Below are 11,823 nucleotides of genomic sequence, written 5' to 3'. Positions count from 1 at the left end.
AGGTGGCATTTTGTCCTTTTTCTCCTTTCCCACATGAATCTGGTGTCTCCAGTAACACTTTGAAACTTGACTAAGGGCTGATTCATCGGTTATCAGAATAGGGTGGGGCCTCCTTCTTCATAACCTAACCCTGCACCACATATTCATAACTCCTTGGGAAAGAGAGAGCAGAAGAGTGATTTCTTCCCACAAATTGCTGCCTTTTAATGAGAGAAAATGGGTAGGGGAGCAGGGGCTGGAACTAGGATGTGAACAATAAGAAAATTATAATTTAAAATCATCCTTCAAATGCTGCCTGTCACAAAGTTAGCTCTTTGTATTTTTGCAACTGTTAAGTTCCCACCCTGTACAATTAGATTTCTTTCCTTGAGAAAAACCGATCACTCCCTTGTATTTTTACATTGGAAGGGTAGAGTCTAAGGCTTCTGAAATAAATAAAGCTAGATATTAATTTGGTAGCCTAGAAATAACCAAAAGAGATTGATCTGGAAGCTGGGGTAAGAGTAACCATTGTTTCCTAGTATTCATTGAATTATCTTTGCTCATAAAAAATGACAAATCAGCTGTTTTGTTGTGGATGTAATATGTGAGGAGTCAGTGTGCTTTTAGAGCAAACGTTTCTTTGCAGCGTATGCTTCTAAGAGTCTTATAGCTAGCACAGAAGCCAAAACCAGACAAGATTTTGGGCTTTGTTTTCCATTGTCTGCCGTTTAGCCTGGTGTCTCTAGGTTAAAAACAGCAGGTTACGCGGTCCTTTTTTGCACAGTAGCAACTTCCAGACTTGGATTGGTGCGTGTGTTGCTGTCCTGGGAAGGAGGCTGCTGATTGGATAAATAGGAAGGCAGTCTCAGCCAATGAGCAGGAGGCTAGCATTGAAGATCTGCGGTGTGTACCACTCCCCTCCTGTTTCAATCTCTCTCAAACCAAAACAATGAATGAGAGAGGTAAACACTGACCACAGACCCTTTTCCTCTCATATATTTCATATTTCTTCGAGATAGGTGGTGAATCCTCCAGAGGTTTAAAGAGATACTGTCTGCTATATTTAGCTCCTGTTTTGCAGTTTTAGAGCTTCCTGCTGTGGATTTCAGAAAGATGCTCAGAACAGAAAACTCTGCCTGGCGTTTGGGACTTGTGCATGCCTTTGCCTTCTGTCTGTTTCTGAGTGACTGTTTTGCACAGATCCGTTACTCTGTCCCAGAGGAACTCACTCGAGGAGCCTTTGTAGGAAATGTTGCTAAGGACTTAGGAATGGATGTGACAAAGCTTGCAGCTGCCAATCTGCAGGTGCTTTCTGATTCTGACTCCCAGTATTTCTCTGTGAATGTGAACACTGGAATCATAATAGTCAATGACAGAATAGACAGAGAGCAGCTCTGTGGGCAGAACCTGCGCTGTTTCCTGCATCTCAAACTTGCTATTGAAAACCCAGTGGAGTTCTATCGCATCGAAGTGGAGATTCTGGATATCAACGACAATGCGCCTGTGTTCTCAAGTAGCACAATATCTCTGCAGATCTATGAACTGGCTGCACTGGGTGCCCGTTTCCCTATCCCACACGCACAGGATTCAGATGTAGGAACTAACACTTTACAGACCTACCACCTCAGCGCCAATGAGAACTTCAACCTCAACGTGAAGGCACGTACAGATGGCACCAAATTCCCAGAGCTAGTTCTGGAGAAAGCACTGGACAGGGAGCACATTGCTGTCCACCACTTGGTCCTGACAGCTGAAGATGGGGGCGTATCCCCCAAATCTAGCGCTATTCGAATTGCTGTCCACATTCTGGATGCCAATGATAATCATCCGGTTTTTGACAAACCTACTTATTATACCCGCTTAGTAGAAAACTCTCCTCCAGGAACCCTGGTGATTAAGCTGAATGCAACAGACTTGGACGAAGGGCCTAATGGAGAGGTGCAGTATTCCCTCAGCAGCCATAACTCAGAAGCCTTGCGCAGGATATTTGCTATCAATGACACAACGGGAGAGATCCGTGTCCAAGGGAGCCTGGATTTTGAAGAGGCTAATGTCTATGAGATCGAAGTGGAGGCTAAGGACATGGGCTCCCCTACTATGGAGGAACACTGCAGTGTTATGGTAGAAGTCATGGATGTCAACGACAATGCACCTGAAGTTATTCTCACCTCTTTCTCCAGCTCTATGGGTGAGGATGCACCTCCTGGCACTGTGGTTGCTGTGATACATGTCAAGGATAGAGACTCTGGGGATCAAGGGAAAGTCCGGTGTGATCTACCCAGAAACCTTCCTTTCAAACTTCGGAAAGACTTTGAGCACCAGTATTCCTTGCTCACCAGTGAGCAGCTAGATCGTGAGAGCACTCCGCAATACAATGTCACCATCTATGCCTTTGACTTAGGGAATCCACCTCTTTCTCAGCATACCTCTTTCTCCATAACTCTGGCAGATGTCAATGACAACCCACCTCATTTTGACAGGCCATTTTATGAAGCCGTCATAGAAGAGAACAATCCAGTGGGGGTGGTACTGCTTAGAGTTTCTGCAACAGATTCTGATAAGGACCAGAATTCCCGTTTGTCTTATTCCGTTTTGGCGAGCCCAGGGCAAGGATTGATTGAGGACATCACCTCTTATGTCTCCATCAACCCAACAAATGGAGATGTCTTTGCAGAGAGCCCTTTTGATTACGAGCATACGAATCATTTTCAGTTCCTGGTGGAGGCATGTGATGGTGGCTCCCCTCCTCTCTGCAACAGAATCATGGTGCACATCTACCTCCTAGATCAGAATGACAATGCACCTTGGATTCGATTCCCCTTTACTGGGAAAGATTCTGTTGTACAGTTCAGAATTCCACGATCTACTGCAGCCAATGCCTTAATCACAAAAATTATGGCAGTGGACTTGGACTCTGGGCGAAATGCTTGGCTCTCTTACCATGTAGAGCAAGCCACAGACCCTGGTATCTTCAGCATGGCCCTCCGTAGTGGAGAGGTGAGGACTACACGAGCATTACAGGACATAGACAATCCTACCCAGGACCTTGTCCTGGTTGTCAAAGACTCAGGTGATCCTTCCTTGTCCACCTCAGTCACTGTGGTGGTGCTCTTGGAGGAAAGCAGCCCTGAAACCTTTCTGGGGTTAACAGCTCACTCAGTGGAAACTGAGGGACCTCCCACATTGACTGTGTACCTTATCATCTCCTTGGCAGCAATTTCCACCATCTCGCTGATGGCTTTGGTGGCCTTGGGAGTTCGATGCCTCCGCCGTGATTCACGTGCAACATCTACCATCTTTGGATGCTGTGGAAGCAAAGCTGGTGGGCTTCAAGATGCTTCAGATCACGTGATGGGACATTGCCATTATCAGCTGAGCCCTGGAGATGCTATGATCGGAGTGCAAGTGGCCACTTCTGGACCCCCTGCCCGTGGATACAGATCCTGCTTTTCTCCTGTCTCAGACATTAGCGAATTTGTATTCATGAAACCTAATCTGACACTTAGGACAGCCTCTTGCAGCAATCTCACTGAACCCAGCTTCTTTGGCAAGGTGAGAATTTTCCATGTAGTTTCCCTATTTTGTTCCAGCCATGGCACCACTACCTTTCTTTTCTTTTGAGTTTCCCTGCACCTAGGAGAAGTGTCTGGGGTGGGGGTGAGGAATCAATGCGTGGTGTCAAGCATAGGCTGTGATACATCGCACCTATCTGCTCCAAAGCTTTGTGTGTCTAATTTTCCTCTCTTTCTTTATGAGCGGGAGGGGAGAGGGGGAGGGGATTGAAGTGAGGAGGTTGCAGGAGGGTAGAGTAGCCCCCTCCCCCCTCCTGGAGTTACAGCTGCCGTCAGCAGCTCACCCTGCCTGCGTTCTGCACCTTCGATTCCTGTTTTTCCACCAAGAGGGGCCTCAAGGGAGCTCTTCTGGCCAATGGCTCCCTTGGGTCAGCCCTCCAAATCTCTCTGCTGCTCTGGGAAAGGAATGGGAAGCGCAGGGAGGGAAAACTGGTGGCAAGAGAGATTGGGGAGGGGGGAGCAGCAGGGTGTGTGTGTGTTTCGGGGAAGGGGCTTCTCTGCTGCTGCTGCCGCCGCCGCCGCCACCGCCGCCGAGGAGGGAATTGCCGCTTGTCTGTATCCATTTCACAGCCCCCTTTCTCTGCTGCTCCTTTTGCCAATGAGCTGCTGCTGATCGGAGCGCTTTAAAATCCCCCCGCTCCCCCCTCCCGCCTCTCCAGCTGCAGCCCGCGCCTTTCCGCTGCACAGCACCTCTCAGGTCACCCCGGAGCCTCCAGGAGCAGACCTGGGGGGCGGGGCGGGGGGCACCGGACTGCAGCGGGGTCCGGAGGCAGCAGCGGCCACCCCCGGGCTGGATACCTGGAGCTGAGGCAGCCGCTGGAGACGGCCATCCTTGCGCGCAAAGGAGCCAGGCATGGGCGGCGGGCAGAGCTTGTCGTGGCAGCTGCTGGCGCTGGTGGCTGCCGTCTTGTCCCTGCCAGGGCTCATCCCCGCGCAGATTCGCTACTCCATCCCAGAGGACCGGGACCCAGGCTCTTCCGTGGGGAACGTGGCCAAGGACCTAGGCGTGGACGTGCGGAGCTTGTCCGCTCGGCGCCTGCAGCTGGTCAGCGACGGGATGCGCCACTACTTCCACGTTAACCTCGCCGACGGCATGTTGCTGGTCCACGAGAGGCTGGACCGCGAAGCTCTGTGCAGCTCCAGCCCCACGTGCTCCTTCCCTCTCCAGCTGGTGCTGGAGAACCCCCTGCAGCTCCACCGGGTGGAGGTGGAGATCCTGGACGTGAACGACAACGCCCCCAAGTTCCCGAAGGACAGGGTTTCATTGGAAATCACCGAGGTGGCCAACCCGGGCACCCGCTTGCGCCTGGAAGCCGCCGAAGACCCGGACACGGGCTCCAACTCCATTGCCACTTATGAGCTTAGCCCAAGCGAACATTTTGCCTTGAGCATTAACGTCAGGGGGGACGGGGTCAAGATGCCCGAAATTGTGCTGGAGAAGCTTCTGGACAGGGAAAAAGCCGCTGTCCATCACTTAATCCTGACAGCTCTGGATAGTGGGAATCCTGTTCAGTCAGGGACTGCCCAGGTGACAGTCCACGTCCTGGATGCAAATGACAACCCCCCTGTGTGTGACCCGCCAGTGTCCAAAGTTTATTTGGAGGAAAATGTCCAGGTGGGGACTGTGGTAACTAAGCTCAATGTGACGGACTTAGATGAAGGTCCCAATGGAGAGATGGAGTATTTCCTCAGAGCCAGCAATAGCGCACCTCTGAAGCTCCTTGACTTATTTAGCTTGGATCCCCAGACAGGGGAGATCAGGACCAAAGCTTTGCTGGACTATGAAGAAGCCAATGCTTACGAGATAGCTATCTACATAAAAGACAAGGGATCCCCTGCCATGGAGGGTCACTGCAACATCAGAGTGGAACTTGTTGATGTCAATGACAACCGCCCAGAGATTATGCTGACTTCCCTCTCTAGCCCAGTGCAAGAAGATGCACCCACAGGAACAGTCATAGCCCTGATCCAAGCAAAGGACAACGACTCTGAGGAAAATGGGCAAGTCCACTTGGAGATTACCAGGCACATCCCATTCAAACTGGTGTCTTCCTTTAAGGGACATTATTCACTGGTGACCAATGGGCCCCTGGACCGAGAGAAGGCTGCTGGATATAATATCACAATTAAAGCAACAGATTCTGGAGTGCCTCAAAAATCCACCCACAAAAACATATTTATTCAAGTCTCAGATGTCAATGACAATGCACCCACTTTCTCCATCCCTTCATACACTGCCCATGTGGAGGAAAATACTTCCCCTGGGACTCTAGTTTTTTCTCTGTCAGCCTCAGATCCGGATGCAGGTGTCAACTCCAAGCTGTCTTATTCCATTGTGGACAGTGGAAATAATGGCTTACCCATTTCAACCTATTTCCACATCAACCAAGAGAATGGCAGCATTTACACATCCAGGATGCTTGACTATGAGCAAGAGAAAGTCTTTCAAGTTGCAGTGGAGGTGAAGGATTCGGGTTTCCCACCCCTGAGCAGCACAGCCACTCTTCACTTGTTTGTTGTGGACCAGAACGACAACGCCCCGGTGATTGTGCACCCGCAAGTCTCCAAGGGCTCTGCCTTTCACCAGCCAGTTCTGCTCCCGGTGGAGCCTGGATTCCTGGTGACCAAAGTGGTGGCTGTGGATGCTGACAGTGGCCACAATGCTTGGCTGTCATATAGTTTGCTTCAGGATGCCAATGAAGCCACCCCCTTCAAAGTGGAACGCCACTCAGGAGAGATCCGGGCTGTTCGGGCATTGAGGGAGCCTGGGGTGTCCCACAGGTTGGTGATAGAAGTAAGAGACAATGGAGTGCCGTCTCTCTCAGCCTCACTGGTTCTTGTGATTTCCTCAGAGGATAATGCTGTGCAGGACTTTTCCAAGTCCTTGGACCTTCTCCCTAAATCACCTTCCAGAGCCCCCAGCCTAACTCTCTACCTTATCATCTCTCTTGTGGCCATCTCTCTGGTCTCTTGTGTAATGTTGGTTATTGTGGGGGCCAGGTGCTTCAGATCTGGCCTCTGTGTCCCCAGCTGGTTCATGTCACACTGCTGTAGTAAGAGGACAGACAGGAAATCCACCATAAATTTCACTGGGCGCCCACATCCCGAAGGCTTTATCAGATACCTTGAAGTGGGCGGAGCTGGAGCTCAGCACTACAAGTCTTGTCTCTCTCCAATGTCTGAACAGGGCGAATTCTTTTTTGTTAAACCTTTCAGTCATTCCACTACAGCAGAAAGCATGCTTGCCTTTGAGCAGGCAGGCAGTGTTTTGCAGAGTCCCTCTGATGGGGTAAGATACACTAAAGTGATTCTTAAAACATTTCTGCTTGCAATCCATAAATCCATATTTATCTACCATATTTATCTACCATAGACTTCCATCTGCTAGGTGTAATGAGGTAAATGAGGGTGTGTGTGTGTGTGTGTGTTGTGGAGGATGACATCCCAGGGTTCCTTCATTTTGCAGCTATTATGCTTTTTACAAGGTGCATGTAGGGCTTTCATTTCTTTCCATGCTACATGCTCCAACTGCCTCCCCCCCCCCCCCCCGGATGTTCTATGGTAAATTGGGGTGAGAGGAGAATGCATGTGCAGTGGTTGCTCTTAACTAGAACTCATGGGAATATGATTAAAGGGTGGTATAAAAATATTATAATAAAACAAATATATAGGGTGGTAATCCAACGCATGCATCCCATCCGTGCAAGGATTTCTGCTTGTGAAATGGGGTCTGCCCCCTTCCCTCCCCCCATTCTTCCTCTCCACATGCTCCACAAACCCTCCCCAAATCTGCTCCAGAGAGTTGAGGAACCTCCAGACAGAGTTAGGTGGTGCAGAGCAGGTAGGGCAGGGGGAGGCAAGAGGCAAGGGAAGTCCTGTTGTGCAAGAGGAAACCCATGTGCTGATGGGACATTTAGGTAGCCCTATGCTGGACATGTACGCGGGTGGCGCTGTGGGTTAAACCACAGAGCCTAGGGCTTGCTGATCAGAAGGTCGGCAGGTTCGAATCCCGCGACAGGATGAGCTCCCGTTGCTCGGTCCCAGCTCCTGCCAACCTAGCAGTCCGAAAGCACGTCAAAGTGCAAGTAGATAAATAGGTACCGCTACAGCGGGAAGGTAAACAGCGTTTCCGTGTGCTGCTCTGATTCGCCAGAAGCGGCTTAGTCATGCTGGCCATATGACCTGGAAGATGTATGTCGGCTCCCTCGGCCAATACGCGAGATGAGCGGCGCAACTCCAGAGTCGGTCACGACTGGACCTAATGGTCAGGGGTCCCTTTACCTTTACCTTTATGCTGGACATAACCTGTAAGATCAGGTGGATCCACAGTCCTGTTTGGGTTGCTACAGTTGCTTGTCAGTTAGGCTTTTAAAAACTCAGTAGGATTATTATTATGCCACCTGTGTGCACAGCACTTTGCAGAGTAAAGAAAAGCACAACCCATGGCCCTGCCACAAGAAGCTCTCGACCTAAATGTAGTAAGAGAAAAGGGGGAGGCAAGTTTAGTGAAAGATGAATGGGAGCAGATGCAGCTACAAACGAGCTCTGTTCCAGACCTTCTCTACATGTGCAGCAAACATTTGGGGAAGAAGCCAGATGTGAACAGACTTTGACTCCACTCTCATCTCAGCTGCAGAGGAAAGCCAGAGGTTTAAACCAAAGGCTTTATGGAAGAAGTTAGTTCTGAGCAGAGGTTCAAAGGAAGAGACTGAAATGGGACCGCATGAGTGTATATGTTGAGGCATCTTTAGCTGCATCATTTTGCACATATGTATGTGCTTAATGGATCCTTTAGTAAAAGAGACTGTGATGGTGGTGGGGAGATGGGTCAAAAGGTGAGGGTTGCTGAATTAATTTTTAAAAGTACTCTCTACTCCCTTCACTGCTACCATTGTCAGAGTTCTGTAAAACTGTCAGGCAAATCCAGATCTATCACCATCTTAAGGCAATATTGTGGGAAAACTGTGAAGCTGCTGGTGTTACTTTGCCATTTTGAGCATGTTTTAATTTTGACATGTTGCGTTGGGGGGTCTTTGCCCCAAAAGCAGCCTGCAAGCATTTAAAACAAGTACGTCTAAAAATACACAATTCTGTGACATCACAGTTACACTTAAGCAGCACCTTAGGGAAAACTCTTATGACCATTCACTGGGAAGTTCTCCATTGAAGTGAATGGGCATTTCAGAAGTGCACAGGAGGGCATCATCAAGCCCTTTCCATAAGAGTGGCAGGAGCTAAGAGTGACTGCAAATGAGACGGTATATTTTTCACTGAATTACTTGGATGTGTTATAATGTGAGCAATTGATACGTTTTAAAATATAAATGTAAAATTTTTTAAAAAACATATTTTTAAAAAATGAAAATTTCCCATTGGGTTAACACAAGGGACAGGAAGCAGTGAGCCCTTGGTGAAAGGGGCAGGCTCAGCTTATTTAAGAAAAAGCAACAAAACAAAATTTACTATCAGTAATTTTAACAAACTGCTCTTACTTCATTTTTGCTTCTTTCCAGCTTCTAAATTTTGCTGGCACTATGAAGACACTATGTGCAAAATTAATGCAGTATTTTGCAACACATGACACTCTGTTTTGCAATCCTTATCATACACAGCTTTCACATTCCAGCTTTTGCCACCTTGTAAAGAAATATAGCTGAAATTTGAGCTTTTTGAGACTTGGGGACAGGAACTTAACCATTTTAGGAATGTCTAAATCCGCATTTAGAAACTTAAATAAACAGGTGCCATTTCCTAAACTTCAGAAAACCACAGGTTGTGTGGGGTTTTTTCAAAAAAATTCAGTGTGTGCTGAAGATGCTCAAATTATATTTAGAGAACTGCCTGTATTTAGGTGTTTAAATTTAGGATTCAAGGTTTGATTATTGTAGCCTCTGGCTCTGCAAATTATAGAAGCAACTGAGGAAGGAAGTGTTCACAATGAATAACTCAAAGGAGGAGGCTTGTTTCTGCATATTTAGTCTGCAGAGAAATATATGTATATTTATACATGCTATATACTGTAATATATGATAATTTTACACATACACATACATAAATAGATTTATGAACTTGTTTAACTGACACCAGTAGTATATTTTAATCCTTTAGCATTCACAGATCAATAATCCTATTGTAGTAGGGACACATTTGTCTCAACCCTAGCTATGTCTACTCAGAAATGAGTCCTATTGAATTTTATTGGGCTTACTCACAGGCAAGTGGGGTTTGGATTGCAGGCATATAGATTTTATTTACAGGGTTCTTGGAGTCCAGATTCACCTGAATCAATTCTAATTTTGACATTGCTTTAATAAGATGTCGATTACACCCTTGTACCCTGATCTTAAAACATGTTTATCCATTTTGTTTAAGGAAAAAACACATAAACAACGGTTCAGGTGGAAATCTCTCTAACGTTGTGGAATATTATTACTGAAGCATTAATGGAGGAGACTGACAGGATATCTGGAGTTTTGCAGCATACATCAACCACAGTGTGTCTTTCAGCTATGATCACAAAGAGCCATTCAGACATGCTGCTCATAGTGGCATTTTATGTACTCCTTTATTTACAAAATGTCCATTGTTCTAATAATACAACAATGTGGGTGGAAAGTAATACATGGCTCAATCTATTCTGATATAGTGTCTTCTGTTGCGCCTTCAAAGAAATCATTATTGTTGTGGGAAATGGAATTTTTAATCCCAGTGGGCGAAAAAGATTGCAGAGCTCCAAAGATCAAAGGAAACAGAAGACATTAAATCAAAGCCCTAACACTGACCTGTTTCAGAAAAGATTATAAATTAGGAAATTCTATTAGCATTTCAGATGTTGGTATTCTCTCAGTACCAATTAATTCTGCTCTTCTCTCCCCCCGCCCCCAAATTATTCCTGATGTTCTGGTGTTCTCTGGTTTAAATGATGCCCCTTCAAGCTTATTTCATGCTTCATTTATTCATGGATAGTTTCTGACTGTCTTATCTTCTGCAATATTATTTAGATTACTTTCTTATCATGTTAACCAATCATGCTTCTTTAGAAGTATTTTGGATCATATAATGATGTTCTATGCTCGTGTGTCCATGTGTGTGTGTGTGTTTTATAGCTGAGCTTCGTTTTAGGAACAGAAGCATTAAACCTGCCTTTGTGTTTCTCTTGCAGCAAGCACAACCCAACACAGACTGGCGTTTCTCTCAGGCCCAGAGACCAGGAACCAGTGGGTGAGTTATTTATTTTCTCATCTTCTGCAAAGCTGTTCCTAAGTTCCAACTATGGATTTTAGTTCTGTGCTGCTGTGGAAATGCACTAAATATATGGATGCGTAGCTGAGGCGGCAGCAGACTGATCTTCCTCTACAGCTGTTCTGCCACCATTTCTATAATGCATTGTGCTAAAAAAATTTTTTGAAAAGGATTGCGTGAGTTTGAGTCTATGTTATCTCACACTTCAGTTTTCCATATGCAGTGAATGAACCAACCTATGGATTAAGGCAGGAATGGGGAACCCGTGGTCCTCCAGATGTGTCCAGACTACAGCTCCTATCATCAACATCTGGAGGGTCACAGATACCCCATCCCTGGGTTAAGGCATATTCCTGAGCTTCTTGTTATACTGGTTGTCTGCTTCTATCTATTATTACCAAAAAAGAAGCAGCTGGGTTGTAAATGAGAGGATTAAATGACTTAACAACCATCTCTGAAGTATCTGAAGAAGTGTGCATGCACACGAAAGCTCATACCAATGACAAACTTAGTTGGTCTCTAAGGTGCTACAGGAAGGATTTTGTTTTTTGTTTTTTCGTTTCGACTACGTCAGACCAACTACCTACCTGCAACCATCTCTTGTCAAGCTATTAAGCAAATCCAGCTGAGCTGAATTGGTTATTATTAAAATAGGGTTGCCAGTTGGCCAAAAAAGAAAACTCTCACCCTGTGCCTCTGCAAAAGTCATCAAGTGGTAGTATGGAGCAAGGTGTTTCACCATCAATTTGCTGCAGAACAAATTGCAGTTAAAGGGGCTGGCCAAAACTTGGAATACACAGTCATGTAGATTGGGGGAGGATGTTGGATGATGAAAACATGGTCTGATAGCACTTTCTGCCTCCCTCCGATAATGAATATCTGAGATAGCTGTGGAGAAAGCTAGCAGCACCCCAAACCACAGACAACCATGCCAGAATGAACCAACACCTTGAAAACTCCTTGACATTGTTACCATGTGATAAAGTTGGGCTCTAGCCTACAAAAGATTCTGCCATTAACAAACACA

The 11,823-nt window shown here is 46.6% G+C and overlaps 1 protein-coding gene across 26 annotated transcripts in view; it reads left to right on the top strand.

The window, feature by feature from the left end:
* Positions 1 to 11,823, top strand: part of LOC118079302 (protocadherin gamma-C5) — a 269,776-nt gene that overhangs the window by 233,295 nt on the left and 24,658 nt on the right. For 24 of the 26 annotated variants that reach the window (XM_035103378.2, XM_060278099.1, XM_060278101.1 and 21 more), the window contains one exon: positions 10,717 to 10,775. In XM_035103378.2, the coding sequence (XP_034959269.1) occupies positions 10,717 to 10,775 (59 nt within the window). The other 2 variants (XM_035103370.2, XM_060278112.1) reach the window with 2 other exon arrangements.

This window comes from Zootoca vivipara, chromosome 8 (assembly GCF_963506605.1).
Source record: "Zootoca vivipara chromosome 8, rZooViv1.1, whole genome shotgun sequence".
Lineage (NCBI taxonomy): Eukaryota > Metazoa > Chordata > Lepidosauria > Squamata > Lacertidae > Zootoca > Zootoca vivipara.
The sequence above is the reverse complement of the archived record's forward strand: the minus strand, read 5'-3'. Positions and strand labels throughout refer to the sequence as shown.